Raw genomic sequence first — 24,215 nt, forward strand, 5'->3', positions numbered from 1 at the left:
GCAGCCCTGCCCTGCCTGTGTGCTTCCCAAGGCAACCCCTCTCCTCTCCCAGCTCCCCTTCCTCCCCTTCCTTAGCTCACCTGCTGACCCCGGGAGGTGTCCTGAAGGTGGTCAGAGCCCTGCAAGGTTAATCTTGTGGAAGGGTGGCTGGGTGGAGTCAGCCCCCAGGGCCCGGCGGCGCCCTCCTCTCACGTGCTCAGACACCTGAGGGGCTGGTGGGTGCCTGCACCCCTGCGTCTGTGTTTGCGAGCTGGGCTCCTCCCAGCTGGAGGCGGGCACCCGTTCGAGCCCAAGCAGCCATGCCTGAGGGCCTCCAAATGTACCTGGGTGCCGGGCCGAACCTCCAGGCGAGGCGTCCACCTTGGTGGCCTGTTGGGGGCTGGCGCTCTGCTCGGTTCTGCACCTGTCCCAGGAGCAGGAGCGGGGTGCTGGGCTTACAGCAGGGGTGACCTGGAGGAGGAGGCTGGGCGGGGGCTTTGTTCCCAACAGTGACTCTGCCCTCAGTCTACATCTGCCCGAGCCCCCAGCAGGACCTCCCAGACACCCTCTACTACCATTCCCCTGTGCGTCCTGCCCCGCCCCCCTCCTCCCCAGCCCCCAGCCCTCTCAAAGCCCCGCCCCTCCTTCCTAATGCCCCCCCACGTCAAAGCCCCCCCTCCTTCCTTGTGCCCCCCGTCAAAGCCCCGCCCCCTCCTCCCCAGCCCTGTCAAAGCCCCGCAACTCCTTCCTTGTGCCCCCCCCCGTCAAAGCCCCGCCCCTCCTCCCCAGCCCCGTCAAAGCCCCGCCCCTCCTTCCTTATGCCCCCCCCACTCCACCCCCCGTCAAAACCCCGCCCCCTCCTCCCCAGCCCCGTCAAAGCCCCGCCCCTCCTCCCCAGCCCCGTCAAAGCCCCGCCCCTCCTTCCTAGCCCTGTCAAAGCCCCGCCCCTCCTTCCTTATGCCCCACCCACCACCGTCAAAACCCCGCCCCCTCCTCCCCAGCCCTGTCAAAGTCCCGCCCCTCCTTCCTAGCCACCCCCCTCCTCCCCCCTCCCCCAGCCCTATCAAAGCCGTGACCCGGCTACGTCTTCTTCATGGAACACAGGAATTCAATTGCCCGCCCATGTAGTGTCTCATGGCCCCACCAGGTTGGGGCTCCGGGGAGGACGTGGCCATTTGTCATGAGACCCCGGTCCTGACAATGTCTGTGGGACGTGCCAGGGCCCTTGCTTGGCCCACATTCTCCCTGGGTCTCAGCCTAGAAGCTGAGGTGCCTGGGCGGGTGGCCTCTGCTGTGCCCAGGGCCGTGCAGGGGCTGCGGAGGCCCGGAAGAGGGGGCTGGCCGTGAATCGTGGGGGCACTGCTCTCCGCACCCCACAGCCTCCCCTCACCAGCCCTGGTGTCGGCCCCGCATGGCGGCAAGGTGACCCCAGAGGAGGAAGCCGGCCGGCTCCCCTGGGGTGGCGGCCTGGCTGTGCACAGAGGGTCTGTGATCAGCGACAGGGAAAGGTGACAGGGGCGGGCTCAGATCCGGGCTCCAGGGTGGGGGAGACCACGCCTGAGTGGGAACGGAGGGGCCCCCAGGCGGCTGCCACAGACGTCAGCCCTTCTCCGAGCTCTGTTGCCTCAGTGGGACAGTGGGTCCTGCAGGCTGCTGGGGGGCTCTCTGTGCTGGGGACCTGGGCGCTCAGCACACGCCTGGCACACGCTCGGTCCTCGGCACACGGCAGTGGCTGTGAGGCTGGCGTGGTGGCTCTGTGCCAATGCAGCATCCGCCACGTCCGCCACAGGGCCAGCCCCTCCTCAAAGGCAAAAACACTTGGGAGTTGTTGGCTCCCAGGGCCCGGGGAGGCCTGGAGCAGGACTGTGGGGATGGGCGCCCACCCAGGAGCCCCCTCGGCCCTGGAGGGCACTGGCCTTCTGAGCGAATGAATGAACGAGTGAGGGACGGAGGGAGGGAGGGAGCCAGGCACGAAGCACCAGCCTCACCTGCTGTCGGCCCCCGTGAGGTGGGCTCCAAGGTCTCCCAGGACCGTCCCCAAGAGGCCTGGAGCCCCGTACCTCGTGGGTGGCGCTCAGACCTCTCCTGCTCCCCTGCGGCAGCGAGGGGGTCCCCAGCCCCCCAGGGTCAGTGTGAGGTCTGAAGCCAGGCGGTCTTGTCCACGTTGCCCCTTGGCCAGCCCACAGCCGACATCCCTTTCCCTCCCCAGCACCTCAAGGACCCTCTGGGGGCCCCGTAGTTCAACCCCCTAGTTCAGGAGCAGCGGCCACCTGAGGGACGGAGACCAGGACCGAAGCTTCCCGCACAGGAAGCTTCAACACCCGCGGGCGGCCTGCATTCCATTCCGGAAGGTTCTCTGTCTCCTACGGCTCTATCCGGGAGCTGGGAGTTGAGGAACTTCCCTTGGCCCCACGCAGCCCAGGCATCAGCACTTGGGAAGGTGATGGTGGGTGCCCCGAAGCCCGCGGAAGCTCGCTGGGGGTCCCAACTTGGGCCCCGCCCTGAGGCCAGACACTCCCCATTGGTTCTTGTCATGCCTCACAGATCTCTGGACCGGCCGCCGTGTGCAAGGCCCAAGTGGATTGTGAAGCAGGACCGACAGGGGTCCCTGGAATTGGAGGTGGGGGCGCAGGAGGAGTGTGAGGGGCAAGCCCTGGGGAGGGGTGTGGATCTGGGGCAGGTGAAGACCAGGGCTGCCCGGGTCTGGGGGTGGGAGCACCAGGAGAGGAAGGGCTCTGTGCTGGTCTCGGTCTGCAGGCTCCCTGGGGCCGGTCTGGGGCTGGAGCCTAAGCAGGGAAGCAGGGGGCCGGGAGCTGCTGGGAGGCTGGTGACGCATGAGAGAGGCCTGGACTGGGGGTGGCCTGGAATGTGTGGGGGTGGCGGGGCACAGCAGCGGGGGCAGCCCCGGCTGGGCGAGGCCCCCCTGCCCCTGGGGCTGCACCTCTCGTCCCCTGGGACCAAGGCTCACAGTCCCCAGGGTGTGGCCACAGTCTCAGGCCCGGGGCCCCCCGGGGGTCACTCCTGCCCCTCCTCCAGGCCCCGGATTGCTGAGACTGTCCCCCGCCACCCTCACCTCTCCAGAGAGGCCACTCACAGAGGCACACACCACAGACGGCAGCTGATGTGGAGAACTCACGCCTGAACTGCTAAATTCGTCGGGTTTTTCCTGGCAACCTATTTAGTCCTTAGAAAAATGAAACGTGGGTGTTCCTAGGAGTCTCCAGGTATGACCAGGGCTCTGTCCCTCAGAAACACGAACCATTTGCCGGAGCGCATTTGTAAATCAGCCAAAAGCCGAACACCACACGTTTCCACCTGAGCCGGCAGCTTGGGGGAACCACAGGGGGGTCCAGGGCCCGGGGGCTCCCGTCCCAGCTCTGGCATTTACTGGGGCTGGTGAAGCGCCCTCTCTCGACTCAGCCTCCCCGCCCCGTCTGAGGCTCCTCGGGGTCCTCGACTAGGCAGTTCAGTCCATTCGGATCCAGGCGGTCTCTGCAAGGGCTCACGTGTGGGTTCAGTCGATCATGCGTTCATCCGACAAACGTGTTTGCATGGGGCTATGTGGGGGACAGCTGTGGAGCAGACCGAGAGGGCCCCTGTGTGGGAAGACACACGGCCTGGTGTAGACTGATGAGCTGGCCCGCAGCCTCGGCCACCCCAAGACTGCCCCAGGAGGGCCCCTCCTGCCTCAGGAGGGCCCCCTCCTGAGGACCTGGAGAGACACGAGGCCCAGCACAACGTGGTCTGCCGACCCCCGGCCAGGGCCCAGTGTTCCTAGGAACTGGGGGAGAGCGGCAATTCAGAAACATGACTGCTTGTTCTTCAAACTCTCCCCCGCTGGGAAGTGGGGCCCGGGTCCCCTCCCTGAGTCCAGGTGGGCTGGACGGCAGAGAATACGCAGAGATGACGACCCCCAACCCTCACAGCAGGGCCTAAGAGCACCTCCGGCCGGGCGTTTCACCCCGCTCCTGGCCGTGCAGGGCCCACGGAGGGAGGCCGGCTGTGCAGAAGCTCAGGCCACCCCAGGGGCCGTGGGTTCCGTCCTCGGGGCCCAGCAGAGTACCCAGAACAAGGTCAGAGGAACGCCTCAGCAGCTGTCCCCTGCTCATGAGGTCCCCGAGCCCTGGCGTCGGGGAGATGAGACAAGCCACGCTCACCGGGCTCTGCCCCATGTCTTAACCTGCACATTCTATGGTGGGTGTTCAGGCCCCCGGGCCTCAGAGGGACACTACACGGAGGAGTCGCGTGTGCAAGGCCACGTCTGTGACCTCCACAAAGCTGGGTCCCAGAGCAGCTGCTGGGTGGGCGTTCCTCATCTGGGCATCCTCAGGGGCCAGCCCCAGGGAGACGGGGGGGGGGGGGGGGGGGCTCAACAAACAGAGGAAGGGGGAGGAAGGACACGTGTCCGGCTGGCATGTGCGGGTCGGGCCCCATAGCCGGGAGCCAGACCCATCGGAGCCACAAGCTCTGGGGTTCACACATCTGGGTAAAGCGGGAGAGCGTGACATCATCGTGAGTGCGTGCGACATGATCGGACGTCCCGTGTAGCAGTAACTCCACACTGGGGTCTCTCCAGACCGCCTGCTCAGTGGTGTCCACGCAAGGACCCCATTTCATGGCACATCTAATCACACCTCGTACCCCCACTTTGTACACCGAACAGTCGAGGCCCTGAACAGGGCAAGTGAAGAAATCTGCCTGGTGCCCCACGGCTCATAAGAAATGGGACCAGGACTCGAGGCAAATTGGATTATATTCTAATGACCGTGCGTTCGCAGCCCGACATAGGCTCCCCCGACGCCAGCACGGTGAGGTAGTTCCCCAGAACGTTCCCCAAACACACGCGCCTGATTTCTCCAATGTAAAGGGAAAAGGAACGTTTGACCGGGGAGGCTGAAAGGGAGGTGTCCAGGGGGATGACACAGGGCTCTGTCCTGGAGGCAGACCTGAGCCCCAGCTGCAGCAGACTCCCACTGGAGCAGCAGCTTCAACCCCGCGACCTGGGAGGCCGAGTGTGAGCTCTACGCGTGGACTTTAAAATCCTCTGCACCCGCGCAAGGTCTTTCTTTGTTGAACGATTCCCATGGAAAGGTTCTGAGGGCCTTGGTGGCCCCCAAGCCTGCCGTGGGTCTGAGGTTACTCGGCCCAGATGGAGAGACTAATTGAAGGTTTCCCTGCCCTTGGAGCTTAAGTTAGAACCAGACTAGCTGACCCCCAGAAGACAGGGGGTGCCCTGCCCAACTGGAGGTGAGGCTGGGGCAGAGAAGTGAGTCATTGACTTCCTAATTTGGTCACATCCCAGGAGGCAAGAGCCGTCCAAGAGGGGAGAGCGAGGTCAGTGCGGTCAGAGGCGTCAGGAAAGTCTTCCTGGAAGGGGGTGGGGTCGAGCCACACTCTGGGGAGGCGAGGCCAGACCCCAGGGACCCCGTCTGGATCTGAGTCTCAGAGACCAGAGCCCCCATGGCCTGCAGCAGCCACAGGAGCCTTTGAATGGCGGGGCCCAGGACCCCCAAGTCGGCCCGGACGGACAGGCTACCGCCAAGGGCGAGAGCCTCCCAGACGAGGAGTCACCCTCCCCCAGGCACGGCCCGGCAGCCCTGGCCCCGGGAGGGAAGTGCCCGACCTCAAAGTGAGTCACCGCCCGGCTGATTCAGCTGCCCAGCCGGGCGAGGTGAGGCCGGGCGGACCGCAGCCACGGGCGGCACGGAGGGCCCCCGCTGGCCCCAGCAGGGTGTGCAGGGCGGCCGGGACCTGCCAGGCTCCTCTCGCTTGTTGGGGTCTTCTCTTGCCACAGGGCTGTGGGGTTCATTACCCCCACTTCACAGGTGGGGACGCTGAGGCTCACAAGGCCCGCGTCTGGCCCGGAAAAGCCGCCACAGCCGCTCACGCGCAGCAAGAGGGGCTTCTGGACCCAAGGGGGGTCCCTCCTCTGAACCCTCAGGCCAGAGAGCCGGAAAGGGTGTCTGTGGGGGCGCTGAGCCACTCCCACTGCCGGGAACAGTGAAAGGGGCGCAGAAGGAATGAACTCCTGAAGGAACCTGCGTGGTCACTGCAGGGATGGCCTCTAACTCTGGCCCGGCCAGGCTGCCCAGCGGTCCCCGAGCCACCTGTCCCCAGCAACCCCCCCCCCCCCCCGAGCCCACCTCAGGTCAGGGAGGGGATTCTGGACCACTCTGGGCGGGGGATGCGTTCCCAGGCTACTCCAGAGAGGGGCAGGAAGGCCTGGAGAGGTCCAGGGACTGGCCTGTGGCCACACGAGTGGCTCTGGGGACTTTCCTCTGGGCGTGTGGGCAGAAGGGCTGGGGCAGGCTGGGGGTGCCGCTTCGAAGTGAAGACTCAGGGAGCTGACCCCCCCTGGGGCTCCTCTCCTGCTCTGCCTGAGGCCTCGGGAGGAGGCCGCGGGCTCGCGAGGCCGACCCTCCCCGGGCCCTGTCCTCCCTGCTGTCCCGCCAGACCCCGGGCCCTCTATATCACACGCCACACTTGAGGCTCCTGGGCTCCACGCTGTCCGGGGGCTTCCGACCGTGACCCAGGCCCCTCGGCAGGGTGTCCGGGGGTGTCTGTGCCCCTCCCCACCCCTGCCCCCACCTCGCCTTCCTCTGGCCTTCTCCTTCCTGCCCCTTAGGCGCCCAGCCTCCGTCTTTCCCTTTTAATCCAAATACCGGGGATCTGCGTATGCTTTACCCGGTTGCCTCCAGGGTTCACGTCTGGCAGAGCGCGAGCGCAGTCCCACGAGCAGGGTCCTGATGTGGGTGCAGCCAATGGGCCCGTCGCCCCCGCAGCGCCCGGGGGGGCCGTTTTTCGAGCGGCTCCCTCCCCGCCCCCCGCCAGTTCCTCGTTTTGTCCTTTCAAGGAGGCCACACAGGGCACGTGAGGGCCGCGCCTCTGCTCAGCGCCGTCCTCTGGAGACGCGCCCGGGGTCCTGCTGCCGCGTCAGTGCTCAGTCCCTTTCCGTGGCCGAGCGGAGTCCGTGGCTCGGTCCCCTGTGGACGGCCAGGTAGCTGGCCGAGCGGGGCCCCAGAGGGAGGCTGCGGGAGCCTCGGCGTGAGGCATCCCGCGAGCACACACCCGCCTCTCTCCGCCGTGTGACAGCTGTGCCACGTGCTGCTTGGTGCTGCGTGTGGTTCGTTCCTTTCTAAAGACGCCACCGTCGGGGCGCCTGGGTGGCTCGGTCGGTTGGGCGTCCGACTTCAGCTCGCGGTCCGTGGGTTTGAGCCCCGCGTCGGGCTCTGTGCCGACAGCTCAGAGCCTGGAGCCTGTTTCCGATTCTGGGTCTCCCTCTCTCTCTGCCCCTCCCCCACTCATGCTCTGTCTCTCTCTGTCTCAAAAATAAATAAACGTTTTTTAAAAAAAAAAAAAAGACGCCACCGTCTCCCGCACGGCCGCACCGTGGCCCCGCGTGCTGCCGGCACCGGCCGCTGTCGCCACCCTTCGCCCCGGCCGCCCCGATGGGTGTGCAGTGTGGTCCCCGAGGTCTGCACCCCGCTGGCCGTGCGGCTCTCTCCAGGGCGACGCCCCCTCACGCCCTCGCTGGGTGGCTGTGTCTTACCGTTGGGTGTCCGCATTTCTTCCCTTTGTGGGACGTGTGGCTGGAAGATTCTCTCCCGTCTGCAGGTTGCCTTTTGGTTTCCTTCACGGGGGCGGCTGGAGGACAAATGTTTTTAATTTTCAGGAATTCCAAGTAATCCAATTTCCCTTTTACGGATCGTGCTTTGGGTATCTGATCTCAGAGCAATTTCCTTGCTCGCTCGAGATCCCAGGATCTTCTCCTGTTTGTGTTTCTGGAAGTTTTAGCCTTCTCTGTTTACGTGGAAGTCTGTGAGCTGTGTCGAGCTAATTTTTGTAGAAGGCGTGAGACTCGGGTCGAAGTGTTTTTGGCCCACGGAAGCCAGAGACCGAATCTCCCAGCACCTCCCTCCCTCAGCCAACAGTTGGTGTGCTTTTGTGTATGTATCCCGGTGTTTATCGGGGCCGGGGGTCCACCCGGCTGGGCCCCAGCCACGCCCTGACCGCTTCCGTGCCTCGCGGGGTCCAAGTCAGCCCCCAGAGGAGCAGAGAGGACCGGGGCCACCGGGGACAGAGAGGCCACCACGGCCCCTGCACCTGGGGGCGGGGGGCGGTGTGGGGCTCCGTCTGCGTGGCCACAGTCCCCAGGCCACGGAGGGTGGGGGTGACCACACGAGCTCGGACCCCTTCCCGGCAGTGGATGCCGTACGGAGCCCCTGGCACCGCCCTGGGGGCCGCAAGGGGGCAGGAACAATCGCCCGGCTTGTTGTCTCAGGCACACAAAAGTACGCTTTCACGAGCCCACAAGCCCGGGTCTGTGCCCGCCTAGTGCCAGAGGGATCGGGCCCAGGGCCCAGCTGGGGAAGATGCTTCGGGGGCCTCGGCCCCGCGGCAGGCAGCAGGGCGCCCAGCCTCGGAGGAGGGGCCCGAGTGCCGGGCAGCTCAGGTGGTGGTCGACCCTCGCCTTGGAGATGGGCACAGGGCTCGGCCCCACACCCAGCCAGGCCTCGGTTCGAGTTTCCCGCGGCCGCTGTGACAAAACGCCAGACCTGGAGGCTCAAAGCCTGTGCCTTCCTTCGGTGGCTCAGTGTGGCCCCAGGCCCAGGCCAGGAAGCAGTCTCAGAGGACGGAGGGAGGATGCTGCTCGGTGCGGCCTTGCAGACGGGGGCGGAGGAGGGCTGGCGGCTACACAGCCACGAGCAGCAGCCGCCGTCCCCGGCCTCCAGCGGCTCATCTGCGCCACAGGGTCTCAGGGTTCTTCGCGCCCCTCTGCCTGCGGTGGTCAGGACACGCCCCGTGCCACGGCGCCCCTGACGCCCGTCACGGCCCCGGCCACCAGCGGGACCCAGCAGCCAGAGCCCTGACCTCGGGGCTGCGCGCTGGGCAGTGACACCCCGCGTCCCCACGAGTGGGAGTCACGTTTCTACTGAAGGTGACTTCAGGACGAGGTCCTGACAGGCTCACTCCCTCGGGCCACTCGCGGGGGGAGCCCAGGCGTCCCCGGGAGCCTTCCCGCACCAGGACCGAGGCCTCCCTGCACATGGGGCATGGGGGGCGGCCCCAGGGAGACAGACCCAGCCCCCCCCCGGCCTCCTCCTCTCGGGGGACCCAGGCCAGAACCACCCAGCTAAGCCGCTCCCCGAGGCCCCCGATGTCTGGGGCTGCCAAACTTGGGGAATTCATTCCGCGGCAGGAGGGAACAGAGAGGCTCTGGGACCCAATGCCCACCCTCTGAGGGGGGTCCCTCGACACGCACCTCCGCCCTGCCCAGGGTCCTTCCCCCAGTCTCCCTCGCTGTTTCCCCCCAAACCCAGCCCCCCAGGCCAGGTTGCTGCCAGCGTGGGGCCCCCAGGCCGCCTCCCTTGGGGACACTCTGACATCAAATCAGGGCCTTCACGTGCCGAGCCACAGGACGAGGAGGCATTCTAATGGATTTTGGAAGATAAGAGTTATTTATAGACCTACGTCTCACAGGGTCAGATGTGTGACTTTAACAGAATCAATCGCGGAGAACATTGGGGCCCTGCTGACACAGATAAACAGAGGTCCGGGGACGTGGATGAAGGTCACAGACATCCGGCCGATTCCCACAGGTCTGTTCCGAGCAGCGGGAGCCAGGGCCCAGGAGGAGGCCGTCCCCAGGTCCGCACCAGACCCACAGCCGTGCACACGTCGGCACTGCACCCGGAGCGTGCCGGGCAGACTGACAGCCACAGCAACACGCGGCCGGCGGGCGCCCCAGGTGTGCACCCGGAGCCGCGCCGCACGTGTAAATGCACGCCGGGGCCCAAGACTGCATCCCCAGAGGAGCACAGAATCTCTCAGGAGCCTTTTCTGATATTGAGAAGATGCTCAAATGGCAATACTTTGAGTACACACGAGGCCCCGGATCGTCAGACTCAGGAACACGGGAGGACACGCACTGGGACACACTCCCGCGAGGTCCCAGGGTCGTCACACTCAAGGACACGGGAGGACACGCACCGGGACCCACTCCCACGAGGTCCCGGGGTCGTCCAGACTCACGGACACAGGAGGACACGCACTGGGACCCACTCCCACGAGGTCCCGGGGTCGTCAGACTCGCGGACACGGGAGGACACGCACTGGGACCCACTCCCACGAGGTCCAGGGGTGGGTCGTCAGACTCAGGGACACGAGAGGACACGCACTGGGACCCACTCCCACGAGGTCCCGGGGTCGTCAGACTCACGGACACGGGAGGACGCGCACTGGGACGCACTCTCACGAGGTCCAGGGATCGTCAGACTCACAGACACGGGAGGACACGCACTGGGACCCACTCCCACGAGGTCCCGGGGTCGTCAGACTCGCGGACACGGGAGGACACGCACTGGGACCCACTCCCACGAGGCCCCGGGGTCGTCAGACTCGCGGACACGGGAGGACACGCACTGGGACCCACTCCCACGAGGCCCCGGTGTCGTCAGACTCATGGACACGGGAGGACCCACTCCCACGAGGTCCCGGGGTCGTCAGACTCACGGACATGGGAGGACACGCACTGGGACCCACTCCCACGAGGTCCCGGGGTCGTCAGACTCGCGGACACGGAGGAGACAGTGGGGCCGGGGCTGGGGGAGCACGTGGAGGTCTGTGTGTAACAGGACGGAGTCTCAGGGTGGGGACATGGAACGTTCCGGAGCCGGACGGTGGGGAGGGCTGCACAGCAGCATGAATGTGCTCAGTGGCCCTGTATTTTTTAAAATGGTTAAGATGGCAAAGCTCACGTTATGTATATTTTTGCACAATAAAAACAAAAGAAAAACCCTCCTCTGTTAAAGATTTCAGACCAAAGCCCAACGTGGGAAGAGGTACTTCGTGGCACATTTAATACACATGCAGCGTTGAAACTTCACGGTACGCATGGCGGCTCAGGCATCACAGAAAATCCACGGGCAAAGGCAGGGCTGGCCGGGGTCGCCTCACACTGGCGGCTTCCCAGACGTGCGTAGGAAGGGCAAAATCGGGCTAACTGCACGACCTCGTTCTCACGTCTGTCACCAGGGGCCACCGTGGCTCTCTGTCCTGCCCCCGGGCCTCTCTAGCTCCAGCTGACGCGGACCGAAAACACATTTAAGTGGGGTTTCAACCGATCGTCGACCCGGGCCGGTGTGGGGCCTGTTTGGTTTTTATCTTTCCTGCTCCGGGAGGATGGAAAGCACCTGTCTCCCGGGGCAAGGGCTCGTGTCCAGTGGGGCACCGCCGGACAAGTGAGAAGGAGCCCCTGGCCGTCACAACCGTACCCAGGGTGTGTCTGGAAAGCCCCTCCTCCCCCTCAGAAGGTCCCCAAGGAGCTGCTCTGCAAAGAAGCGAATACCATGCGGCCCCCAGCCTGACTCTGAGAGAACCGTGCTCCCTGGGTCGTGGAAAGCGTCCAACTCCTGATGTCTCCTTCCTGTCCTGCTGTCCGGCCCAGCGAGGGTGACTGTCTGGCACGCTGGCCATTCCGAGGGGCGAGTCTCTGGAAAGGTGGGGACGCACACTCGACCACATCTCTCCTCTAGGGGCTCCCGCGAGCCTGGGCCCCGGGGTGGGGGGGGCTCGCCTGCGGCCAGATGAGGCCCCCTCCTGTCTGAGGCAGGGGCCGCTTTCGGTCACTCTCCTGCCTGGCGTCTCCGACAGGACCCCCTGGAAACAGAGGATCCCCGGGGGACACCCCCTTTCACGTCACTGCACCCCACTCAGACTGCAGCCCTGGTGGCCTGGCCCCTGGGGCACAGGGGCGAGCGCACGTCCCGACCCGGCCAGCCCAGCACCCCCCTCCCACCCCGGGCTGGCCCGGACTCACAGCTGACTCCTGCACCCCCAAGACTCGGGGAGGAGTGAGGCTGGGTCCCACAAGCGGCAGAGGGGAAGGCCTGGGGGGTCTTGAGGGCCGTTTGTTTTTGAAACGCACGAGGTGACCGTTTTTTTCCAAACAGGAGTCCGGAGGAAGGGGCGGCTCCGCGGAGTTGGGGCGCCCGCCCCCACGGCCCGCGGACACGGGAACAGGCCAGCACACGGAAGCGGGGCTGCGGGGCCGCGGGGCTCAGACGGTGAGGGAGATGAAGCTGTTGTAGCGCTGGATGTTCCTCTTGAGGATCTCGGAGCAGGGGCCCAGCACGCGCTCGAAGCGGGGCCGGTCCAGCTTGACGCACTTGAGGGGCCCCCGGGCCACCACGGTGGCCGCCCGGGGCCGGTTCAGCAGCAGTGCAATCTCCCCTGCGGGCGAGCGGGCGGTCAGGGGCCGGGTCCCCAGGGCTTCTCCAGACGGCTGGCCCCCCCACTGGCCCCCAGCACGCGCACGTGCATGCACGCGAGGGCACACACATGCACACACACACACACACACACACACACACACTGACACGTCACCCTTGGAGCACAGCTGGGCACCGTCCTGCCTCCCCGCAGGGACTTGGGTCACTCGGGGCTCCAGGTCACACCCTCCCTGGGGACAGCCATGTCCGTTGAGGGGGTCCCGGCCTGCCCCCCACGGCCGCCCCCGCAGCTCTCCACCTCAGAGCCCTTCCAGGGCTCCCCTATGAGAGGCCGGGGAACCCACACTCACCAAAGTAGTCGGAGGGCCCCAGGCGCCCCACCTCCACGTACTCTTCGTTGGGGGACCGGCGCTGGAGGACGGAGGCCGTGCCCTGCAGATGCCAAGGGACAGGTGAGGGTCAGCAGTTGGGGGGGTCACAGGCGAGGGGGCATGCGCAACCCCCCCTCCAGCTCCCGTCCGCCTGCTCCCCGTCTAAACCGAAGTCAGGCGTTTCCTCCTTGGAGACAGAAGGGTGTGAGGTCAGAGGCCACCGCAGGCCGGGCAGTGGGGAGAATCTTTGGGGGCAACCCGGGCTGACCTCGGGCTAGCTCCCAAGGACTTGGCGCTCCAGTGGGATGGGCGTGGTCTAAGGTCATGCCCCCAGGGAGCAGCGGGGGCCCCTCCCGAGCGGGGGTGGGGGGTCTGCAGAGGCTCAATGATTAACACGGAGCCCACGGAGCCGCCTCACACGCGGGGAGCCGCAGACGGGCTCTGACCCCAGGCCCCCTCACCTGCCAAGCGCCTCAGGCCAGTCCCCTGTCTGGAGCCCCCCCGACTCTACACCTGTGAGGATCAGAAGTGAGGCTTTGTAAACTGCCGGGAGCATCCAGCCGGCGCTCAGCCCTGCTCAGTGGATGTGCATAAACAGCATCACTCCTGCAGCTGAGCCCCACGGCCGGGCTGAACGGCCTCCGGAATAACCGAGCCTCTGGGACAGGCTGCCGACTCCTTCACCGCTGCCGAGGGGGCTGAGGCCCGGGGTGGACGAGGGCCCCTGTACCCTCTGCTGCCCCGGGGCACCCGGGCCCTCAGCCTATCAGGCGCGTCCGCGGCCCCGTGCCCTGGCAGCACCGACAGACGTGATCCTGATCCAAGGGGGGGCTCAGTTTACCCAGCTCAGGTCGCCGGCCAGGCCGGCTACCGCCTCACCGCAGGCTGGGGGAGACGCCGTGAGAAGACCCTGCTGGTGCCGCCGTGCCTGGAATCTCCGGGCACCGATCGGCAGCCGCCCCCCCCCCCCCACCGCCGGCAGCTGGATCCCCGCGCTCACCCCTGCACCGGCCATGGGGCCGCTTGGCTCGTGGGCGTCTGGTGTGTTTATGAAGCCAGCTGATGGATGGAGCCAGACGTCTAAACAGCAGACCGATGCCGCCACTGCCCGGGAGGCGAGGGTGGCAGGGCCTGGAGCACACGTGCTCCCTGCCCAACCCCAGAAGGCACAGAGTCCTGGGCTGGGAGCAAGGCTGAGGGGACTCACAGGCTCTGACATCGTCAGGAGGCACAGGGAAGGTCACCCCAGCACCGCGTGCGGGCCCTCCGTGCCCTGGGCTGCTGAGACGGGCGTGATTTTTCTCAGAGCCCCGTTGTGCCCACCTAATTCTTTGACATTTATGTCCTATAATGATGACGTACGTGACCTACACGCCTTCCACTCCCGTTTACATAATTTCCATTTTACAACTGGGACTGTTTTCCTCTTTCAAAACCCCAGCAGTGGAACCGGATGTGTCCTGTGTGTACAATCAATGACACTCCAGGCCGAGAGCGTCCGTTCAGATGCAAAGCCAGCTGCAGGGGCCTGGGGGCTCCTGGAATATCTGTGAGGCAGTGGAACCAGAAGATGGGCAGCTGATTCAGTGGCCCAGACAGGTGTCAGGGCCCGAGGTTCACCCCTGCGTCCTGCTCTAGTGACCTCAGGCCCTCATGGTGGCACAGGAGCTGCCGCGGTTCCGGGAGTTGCCAAGTGTCTCCCCATGCTATCAGCAGGCACAGAACCCACTGCTTCCTCCTGCAGCTTCTCTCCTCAGCAGGAAAACCTTCCAGAAGCTCCCAGCAACCTTCCCTCACGCCACATTGGCCCAAACAGGTCGCACGCTCACAGAGGCCCAGCCGAGAGGACGGGCAGCAGTGGGAGGGGCTGAGGATCAGGTGGTGTTCCCAGGAAGGAGTAGGGATGGGTCTGGGTGGGCCAGCACTGGTCAGGAGACCACCATCCACCGAGAGACCAGCAGCATTTCCTTCCCGGGGGCGCACAGAGCAATGGCCACATGAGACGAGGCAGGCCACGACCGTGGACGCTGGGGAGCACGTGCACACAGGTATGTCACCGTCACAGCCAGACGGAAGCAAGGTCGTCACGCATGAAGCAGGGAGAGCCCACGGCAAACACACGGCAGGGGAGCACCACTGTCGCCGGCCGCAGCCCCTGCCTCCTTTGTGGGTAGACGTGACCACCCTCTCCCGGATGGACAGATGGACAGATGGACAGGGCGTGCGCTGCCCCCCGCGGCTGTGACGTTGACCGCGGGCGCCAAGGCAAGGGGGCCCCAGGGCCACGTGGAGCCACCTCCCGGCCCAGAACGTGCTCACGAGAACACGCTTCCTTGCGCTCTCGGGCGTGTGGTTTCGGGGTCTCCTGATCTGGCGGTGCCGGCAGACGCTGTGGGTGCAGACCCTGCGCCCGCGGGGCCGCGGTTCCCACGACTCGCTGCCCAGGCTGCCGACGGGGCTGCACAGACACCCCCGAGGGACCGCCAGCCGGAATGTTCTGGGCCGGAGAAACACTTGCCAGAAGGCTAGACCGCACTCGTCAAATTCCTCTCTCAGTGACTCTAGGCCCGGCCCGAAAATAATCGGGTCTCGCCGAACGCGGCCTGGGAGGGCCCAGGAGAAAAGCATTAGCACCGGCGGCAGGGGCGGGATTCCTAGATGACTCCCTCCTTCGGCGCCGTTTCAGTTTTAAAAACCGACGAGATTTCCGTGGCTCGGATTTTCTCCAGTGGGCGGTGCGATGCCCACAGCGAGGGGAACCTGTCAGGGTGGCACGCGGGGGGGCACTTGGGGGCGGCTTCTGCTCCAGGACCCCAGCCGCACACCCTTTTACTCATTCGTTCGGGGGCTCAGTGCCTGCAGGGCGACTCCCTGGACCCCTGGACCCACCACCCCGGGCGGACGACAGGCTCGTGCGGGACCCGCGTCCGTCAGACCCTGTACGCGCCCCTGAACAACTGAGCGCCGCCAGGCAGGGGCGGGAAAGCCGTGAGAGACGCACCAGCCCCACCTGAAGCCAGAGCCCGCCGACCTCAGCTCCGCGGAGCGCCGGCCACAGCCGCGGGGTCCCCCCACTTCCCAGCCTCAGCCTCCTCTTCCACAGAGTGGGTACAGGACCGTTCGGCCTCCCGGAGCAGCGGCCCGACCGTCTGCACTTCAGAAGTAGCTCCATCCCCGTCAGATGGGACAGGTGGCCGTGAGGGCAGTGGGCGCTTGAATAAGCGGAACAGAAAACACCCGTGGCTGCGGCGTTCACGAGACGTTCCTGCCCGTTCCTGCCTGACGCCCGGGGACCCCTGTGGACGCACCGCCGTCCGTGTTTGTGTGCTTATGCACAGGCAGCGTGCTGCACGTCTGCACGCGCACGGGAGTAACTGAGCCCGCGGGTGAGAGCACCTCGCAGACAGCCCCAGGCTCCCCCTGCATCGGCGAGTGGGCGCCCGTCGAGCTCCTCTCTGTTCCCCCCGAGGGGCCGGGCCGACTCTGCCAGAGCCCCGGTCCCCCCTCCCTGCGGCACGGCGGAGAGCCACGGGGCAAGGGCATCACACCCCGCGGCCGCCCACACCCTGGCCGGGTTCGCACTCGGGTCCAAATGTCAGCCGTGAGGCCGGGGCCCCAGAGCGTGCAGCGCCACAAGCCCTGGCTGCTGGCGGTCCTTCCTCCAAACCCACGGTCTGTCTCATCCTCCCCCAAGTCAGGCGACGTCTGTCAGGAGCAGGGGGAAGCGGCCGGTGACCGATGCTCCAGCGGGCACACACGATGTCCGGGCTGCACGCAGGTGGCCGCACCAAACGTGCCCTGGAGCATGACGGGAGGGGCCTGCGGGTCCCAGCCCACGGCTCCCTTCCCCCCGGGCTCTGCCCCCAATGTCTGGCCGGTTCCTCCCTGCCACCCGCAGCCTCAGAGGCACCAGGGAGTGGGTCCGAGGCTTCCTGGCCACACACGCCCTGCTTCGAGTGAGGGCAGGAGAGAGGGACCACCACCCAGGGCTCCTTCCAGGCTGGGGGGGGGGGGCGCGGGCAGCCCGCTGCAGTCCACTCTGGGGTCAAAGGTTCTGGTGCTCAGCCGAGCCCAACGGCCACCAGCCCCGTCCCCAGGAACCACCGTCTGCAGACTTCCTGTCTGTGCTGGCTGGCGGCCTCCACCCGGGGCACCAGAGCCACGGGTAGGCTCCTGTCCCAACGCCTCCCCGGGGGGTGGGCGACCCAACCCAGACCACACAGGGCACCGTGGCCAGCAACTACGCTCCAGCCCTGCGCCCGGGGTGAAGGCCTGAGCAAGAAACAGAGTCTGGACGTGCAGACCTTGGGGCGGGGGTCACGTTTTCTGTCTGGGAGAAACATCCCCCAGACTTTCACCACGTCTCTGACGCCGATAACAGAAGCCAGGAAGAACCCGTCAAGGAAAAGGCACTTAGGGACGCACACGAGCCGCCATGGGGACGGCGGTGAAGGGGGGGATGGCGGGTGGGGAGGAGGCAATGTTTTCCTAAAGACGTTTCTGTGTCACCAGACTTGTTCCAGGAAGTGACACTTCGGTGGCACGATTTTGTTAATGTTTTGTTTTTCTAAGGCTCCCATCGAGGTCTAGCCTCGGCTTCCAGCAAGCTGACTTGTGTGGTGATCCAGAATGTTCTGGGGCAGACAGTGCCAAGGCCCCGAGCCACACGACAATGCACTTAATCCACGGCGGCACAGAAGGTGACGTACGTGCCCTCACGTCCGTGTGCCGAGGCCGATCAGACACGAAGGCCTGGCCTGCCAGGTCCTGCCTGAGGGGTCGGCCAGGTGTGCAGGCAGGTGAGCTGGCGAGGGGGTCGTCGGGCCCTGACGAGGAAGGAGACATCACAGCGGCCTGCACGGGACGGGCCTGGGAGGCCCCCCTGGCGTCGGAGGGAGGCCGTCCAGGCACGGAGCGGGCACCAGTGTGGGTGGAAGCAAACCCCTTGCACCCGGCAACCGCGCCCCCGGGCCACACAAAAACCGGCGGCTAGGTGTTCAGGGCGGCTACGCCCACAGCAAGCATGCTGCCCTAAGCAAGCAAGCGGCTATGCGGGGTCAGGTCCAGACGAGGGGCCGCGATTCTGCACCACAAAGGACTGCATGCGATCACCGATAACCTGGACTGCACGCTGATTCCAACGACAGGACGTCCTGGAAGAGGCGGAGCTGCGCAGACAGAAGACGGGGGCTGCCTGGGCTCAGGGCGGAGGGAGGAGGGAGGAGCAGGGGGAGCACAGGGGACTTTTAGGGCGGCGAACAGCGCGAGGGACACGGGACGGTGGACACCTGCCGTCCCACGTTCGCCCAAACCCACAGAACGTGCACCCACCCAGAGGGACCCTCCCGTGACCCATGGACTCCGGGTGATGACAGCGTGTCAGTGTGGGGTCACCGGCTGTGACAAATCCACCATCTGGGGGACACCGATAATGGGGGAGTCGGGGGGGAGTGGGGAATTACGGGAAATCTCTGTCCATTCAGCTCAACGTTGCGGTGAATCTAAAACTACCCTAAAAAAATGAAGTCTCAGGGCACCTGGGGGCTTAGTCAGGTGAGCGTCTGACTCTTGAGCTCGGCTCAAGTCATGATCTCGTGGTTTGTGGGATCGAGCTGACAGCTCGGAGCCTGCTTGGGATTCTCTCTCCTTCTCTCCTGCCCGCCCCCCCTAGCCCCCAGCTCGTGAACACTCACGTGTGTGCGAGCGCTCTCTCCCTCTCAAAATAAATAAATAAACTTAAAAAAAATAAAATCTTAAAAATCAGAGAGAGAGAGAGAGAACTTCTCTGAACTCCTGCTCTCTCTTATTCTGGGGGTCTGGCCGACGAGCCAGCAAGCACCTGTGACCTCGGGCAGCCCCGCGCCAGGCCCGCAGAACAACGGTCTGGGCCAATCGCTATCCCCGGATGCAGACTGGAGGCCACTTCCCTCTGTTGGTTTCTGTCTGCAGAACGTTTCCTGCACCTCAGGCCCCGCCCCAACCTGCCCAGCACACCCTCTCCGGCGGGACCGTCCCTGCTACCTCGTGGCTCCAGGGCCCCCAGCTACAGGGCCCTCCTGCCGAGGCCCGGCCCTCCTCCACGCGGACCCAGGGCCAGTCTGTGCCAACAGACTGGGACCACTTCCCTCCTTGGCAAGTAAACACAGAAGCGCCCGTAGCTGCTGTCCCCACCCCGCCTCGGCCTGGCACGCAAGGGCATGGCACCAGCCCAGCCACGAATGGCCCTGGGCACAGCCCACGGGGGAGGTCTCCTCCCCATCCCCCAAGATCCCGGTGAATCGTGCATGCCCACCAGCCTGGTCTGTGTGTCTGAGGGGCCAACAGGGCCAGTCCCCGGACAGACCGTGGCCTCGGGAGCAGTGGTTATGCCTTTGCTCCAACACTGTGGACGTTTACAAAATTAACTTACTAAGAGAGCAGATAAACCAAATCTGGAGTTTCCGTGACAGTGTCTCCCCAGCTGCCAGCCGGTGGGCCTCAGGGGGTCCTCCTGGGCATGCAAAGTCAGGCCCGCCCACCTCCTTGCCAGTTCTGGAGACCAGGAGCCGGGAGTCTCAGGGCCTGGAACAGCTGGGGGCCTGGCCAGTTCTGCACCCGCTCGCCCTCTCTCTGCCCGGAGCCCAATCCCTGAGGAGGCCTGGACGTGGTAGGTCCCACCTGGTGCGCCTGCCGGCTCTTTGGGAGGGAAGTGGTCTAGAGAACACGGGGCCACGCCCACCCCACCGGCAGCCACGGGTCAGGCCCTGGGAGGACCCAGGGGCTTTGCACTCTCCGGGTCTGTCGGCCGGGTTTACCAGGCCGACCTCGCTCATCCACTGAGGATGTTTTCAAGAGCTCTGGGGGTCTGGTGTCGTGGGGATTCAGACATAGCAGGTGCACGCACAGAGCCGGGAGACCACCTTGCCCAGGAGGGGCACTGCTCCGGCACAGAGACCCTCAGGGCTCAGGCGAGGCCCCCGGTCTTGCAGCCCAGCCCTGCCTTCCCGGCTGGGCTCCCACCGGACGGCAGACGTTCATGACTCACCAAGTGTCTGTAGGGCCATTTCCCGCACCTGTGCAGGGCAGGGGGTCTCCACCAGCCTTGGCCACACCTCGGGGACCAGCAGAGAGAAGACGAATAAGCAAACCCCACGACCATCTTCCAAAACGGAGCGGAGACACTCAGCCAGGCAAAGGCATGAGGGCGGGGACCCGGCCCCACTTACTGACTGGAGGAAAGGAGGCCAGCCACGCAGAGCCCCCAGCCAGGGCCCCCCAGCCCATGCTCCCTACGGCAGCCGCGTCTGCAGGCGCCCAGGGCCCTGCACCTGCCCGGCACCCGGGCCTGGGCCTCAGGGGCCCCACACCCCCCGCACAGACACCTGTCTATTCCAGAAAAGCCGACAAGGCACGTCAGTCGGGGTTCTCCAGACAGACAACCAATGGGACGTATATGTGTAGAGAGACGTCAAGTCCAGGAATTGGCTCACGGGACAGTGGGGACCGGGAGTCCAGAATCTATAGGGCTGGCCGGCAGGGGGTGTCTCCCCCGGGGGGACACGCGGGTCTTTCTTCTCTCAAGAAAAGCCTTCAACTGACTGGCTGAGGCCCACCCCTTCACTCAACATCAGCTCATGTCCATGCTAGTCCCATCTGAAAAATACCTTTGCAGAAACATCTAGACACCCGGGGACCGCGACTTGCTCAAGCCGACCCATCAAACTGACCCTGATGGCAGGGAGCCTCGGGGCCCGGGCCCCTTTCCCACCATCTCCCTGTGCGCAGACCAGCCCCGCTGTGCGGGGGAGCTCACAGGCGGCCCAGGAACCGGGGGTTAACCCACTCCACTGTGTGCGTGTGCTGTTCACCAGCTGAAAGAGGACAGCTCAAACCAGACTGGCCACGCGCCCGAAAGCTTCTGCAAGAACATGGGCCACCCGTGCCTCGCCTCGCCCCAGGCCTGGCCTGGGGGGGTGGGAGGGGGTCTCTTCTCGTAAGGAAACATCGGCCACAGGATGGTCACTGGGGTTTCCAGAAGTCTCCAACCAACGGAACAGCCGTCGGAGGGAGAACGGCCGACCCAACAAAACACACGAGTAACACTACTGCTTCGTCCCACAACAGTCTGGGTCGGCTCGGGTCAGATGGAGGCTGGCTTCCCCACCCGAGGCACCACTCAGACCAGGGAGCCACCAGGCAGCTCGCTGGGTGCTGTGGGGGAGCGAGGCTGGCAGGCTCGACCCAGGTGTGGCAGCTGTAGCCAGCGGGCCGCCTCTGGCCGTGTAGCAAACACCCAGGAAGCTGCATTTCAGGCCGAGAGCCTCGATTCCCGTGAACCCTGGGATCCCACCAGGCCCTACCGGACTTGGTTGATCACAGAGGAAAAGGGGAAAAAAATCCAAGTTGCCAAGGAGACAACTTCAAATACATTTCCAGGAGGGTCGGGTTACATTCCAGAGCCGGTGCACGAGCCCCTGCCCCCATCCACAGGGAGGACGTGCAGGCACGGGGCCCCAGGCCCAGGGCGGGGCCCAGTGTCACTGTCACCCCACCGCCCTCCCTCGCACCTTCTCCTGGAGACCCCGCAGGGAGCCACACAGGCCCGCCCCGGGCACAGCACGAGACCCAGAAAGGTCCCTCTGCATCGTCGCCCATCACCCTGTGTGAATCACAGAGGGCAGTGCCATTCCAGAAAAGAATGAGGGGTGCCCGGACCCTCTTGTGGGACGCACACATGTGCACACATCACGCGGGAGCAAGGAGCAGGACCCCGGCCACTGGGATGCAGGGCGCACGCTTGCTGGCTGTGTGGCCTGGGGCAGAGGCCCAGCCCTCCCTTGCCCCAGGAGGGACGCTGGCCCCTGACCAGGCCTCCCTGACAGGTGCCTGGGGGCTCACACAACGCCCGGCGCATCCTGGGCTCAGAAAGTCCCAGCTCACAACATCGGATTAACAAACCAGGTGACCACTCCCCTCCCTGGAGCTGTGTGAGGGCCCCCCACCCCCTCGCCAATCTGTGCCCATCACACGCGTTTAATGCTTTTTTTACCCGTGTCCTTGGACCCGGCTGGGAGGTCCAAGCCTTAGTCCACAGCAAATGATGGACAATTGTGTGGGCTGGCCACAGTTACTCCCTCAGCTCGGAGACCACGACCCCTGAGACCATGAACCTCAAAGCCTGCGAGGCCGGCAGACCAGACGCAAGGGCCGGGTGGGGACTGTGGCTAACAGGGGTCCTTTCCCACCCCTCCAGTCTGCCGATTGTGGCTAGGTGCCACACGTTTACAGAGAAGTTAGATTCCCACTGCGATGAGAAAAGACCTTGATTTTTAAACACTGGTAATTAATTCAAATGTTTTAAAAAACCACCACGCAGATGAATACAAACGCACCTCTGAGCCAAAGTGGCCCCGTGAGCACCAGCTTCTTATTAGTGAGTTGAAACCTAGGGCAAGAAAGGATTTGTGCCTTCGAGCCGGCACCACACCCTCCCCTTGGTCCCAGGTCATCAGAGGAGGGGCTCCACACGTGCACCCCTCGCGGGGACACACAGGCGGTTTCAGGGGTTGGTGGCTTAGAGCCACGGTCTGTCCCCCTCTCACCGGCCGCTCTCACCTAGGCACCCGCTAACGCCCGGGGACCACGGCTGCTCTCTGGAGGTGCAGTGGGCCGGACACCCAAGGTGGGGCGTCCAGTGCCCGGAGCTCAGGGCCCCACCGATGAGCTGAGCCGTGTGGGTGTCTCAGCACGGCCGCTGGTGCCAGGAAGGAGGCGCCCCCACGACCAGCCTGGGTGTCCCGGCGAGTCAGACCCCGCTTGTCCAGGAAGCAGCGAGGACCCTGCGGTTGGTCACATCCAATGCAGATTTGGGGGTGGGGTCCAACGAAGTGGTGGCTGGAGCGACCCCCTCCACCCCCTCCTGGACCTCATGTTCTTAACCGGGAAATGCCAGGCCCACACAGACCCAGAGAGGGTGTCACGTCCGAGGCCACAGCAGAGGGGACATCACACACCAGCTCCTTTGAGGAGCAGGACAGGACCTCAAGGGTCTCCCCACCCCCCAAGCTTGTCACGGGAGGAAGAAGCCAGCGGGCACTCCCCTGGGACCGGCTCCACTCCCTGTCGACCTAGAATCAGAATTCATTCCGTTTTCTCCTTCCTTCCCTCTCCCTTTAGAAGGACTCATGACTCACGCAGCCGAGAACTGCTGGGGCTGGGGTCCTCCAGAAAGATTCACACGGCTGCCAGGGAGCCTGGGGCGAAGGAGCCACACGTGCCCCCCACCCACAGGCACCATGTGTCCCCGGTGGGTGGGTGTGGGGCTGGGACGGGCGCAGGGCGGGGGGCGGGGGTGGGTTGTGCCTCCGGTGCCCTGGCAGACCCACCTTCCAGAAATTTCAGGCGGGTGGCGGAAAGGAACCCTGACACGCCCTCCCGGGAGTCACAAACCAGATTTGTGTTTCCTGTCCAGGTCTCACCGGTGCTGTTCGTGCTTCCTGTGCCGGCAGAGAGGGCTCCGCATCTCACCGGCACCGACGACCCGGCAAGGTCCCCTCTTGTTTTGTTTTTATTTTTAAAAACGTTTATTTTTGGGCGAGAGCGTGAGAGTGTGTGAGCAGGGGAAGGGCGGAGAGAGAGGGGGAGGGAGGGTCCCAAGCAAACTCTGCACCGTGAGCACGGAGCCTGGCACGGGGCTCGATCCCACAAACCAGGAGACCGTGACCAGCCCCGAATGGCTGTCGAGAGTCAGACGTACCGACGGAGCCCCCAGGTGCCCCTCCTTCGTTTGTTTTGGACCCAGAAAGTGGCCACTGGTGCCGAGCAGGGCGTACTTTGCTGGCCGTGCAGAAACTCCAGCGTGGACGGCCTGCTCCGGACAGCGCCGGGCCCCCACGCTGCCCTGCCGAGGCCTCCCTCTCTCCGGCGGCAAGATGCACAGCTGAAGAATGTGTTTTAATGAGCATGAACGTGAAATCCTTCCGCCCCTGAGCGCCACGGGAGGAGGAAGCGAGCCCAACAGGCGGCGGCATAGTTGTGGCCCCGCGTAATCGGTGCTGCCCCCCGCGAGGCGGGCCCCCCATTCATTCCGGGCAGCGTCTGGGTGGGGGCTCACCCCGGGGGTCCCAGCCCAGCACAGCCCTGGGGACGGGCAGCCACAGCAGCTGCTTGCCTCTGTCAGTGACAGGCGCGAGTGTGGCCGACACGGATTACGGCCCCAGCGCCAGCTGTCGCCGGGCCTCGTAAAAATGACTCACGCGCCTCCAGCCTGGGAACCGGGAGCCTCTTTTAAAAACCAACGTCTTCGTTTGAGGTCCTTGTAGATGGGCGCACGGAAAGAGGCCACAGACATCTTTGTCCGCCAGTGACAACGCGCCACAGAGCTTGGGGTGCCGCGCCACCCAGGGTCCCGACGTGGGTTCCGACTCTCCACCCCCACTGCGCACACGCTCGCGTTCAGTCCGGCACAACGTCCTCCCGGGGCACCGCACGCCTGGGGACCCGACGCTGTTTTCCAAGAGGAGAGTCTCGCTTCCGACTCTCCGGGGCGAGAAGACACGACGGCACGGTGTGAGGCCGTTAGCGGGGCAGAGGGCGGGGGGCTCGGGGTCGGCACACGGGAGCGACGCGGACGGAGCCCCCGTGAGGGCGGCACTCA

The 24,215-nt window shown here is 65.2% G+C and overlaps 2 protein-coding genes across 5 annotated transcripts in view; both read right to left on the reverse strand.

Annotated features, from left to right (window-relative positions):
• Positions 1-10,811: 10,811 nt before the first annotated feature.
• Positions 10,812-24,215, reverse strand: part of PRKAR1B (protein kinase cAMP-dependent type I regulatory subunit beta) — a 119,401-nt gene continuing 105,997 nt past the window's right edge. For all 4 annotated transcript variants that reach the window (XM_045048065.1, XM_019820308.3, XM_023246635.2 and 1 more), the window contains exons 10-11: positions 12,560-12,641; positions 10,812-12,210 (exon numbers count right to left, since the gene is read on the reverse strand). In XM_045048065.1, coding sequence (XP_044904000.1) covers positions 12,038-12,210; positions 12,560-12,641 — 255 coding nt within the window. In that variant the 3' untranslated portion in view covers positions 10,812-12,037. The remainder of the gene's footprint in view (positions 12,211-12,559; positions 12,642-24,215) is intronic.
• LOC123382631 lies at positions 12,558-24,209 on the reverse strand. Its single transcript, XM_045048066.1, has 2 exons — positions 22,175-24,209; positions 12,558-22,004 (listed from the first exon to the last, which is right to left on the reverse strand). Exon 2 carries the CDS (start codon positions 15,206-15,208, stop codon positions 14,183-14,185), a length of 1,026 nt encoding a protein of 341 aa, XP_044904001.1. The 5' UTR covers positions 15,209-22,004; positions 22,175-24,209; the 3' UTR covers positions 12,558-14,182.

This window comes from Felis catus, chromosome E3 (genome assembly GCF_018350175.1).
Source record: "Felis catus isolate Fca126 chromosome E3, F.catus_Fca126_mat1.0, whole genome shotgun sequence".
In the NCBI taxonomy this organism is placed as follows: domain Eukaryota; kingdom Metazoa; phylum Chordata; class Mammalia; order Carnivora; family Felidae; genus Felis; species Felis catus.

What these genes read in the sequence shown, in the direction of transcription:
- LOC123382631 (XM_045048066.1), bottom strand. Translation starts at nt 15,208, where the DNA reads ATGCTTTTCTCCTGGGCCCTCCCAGGCCGCGTTCGGCGAGACCCGATT.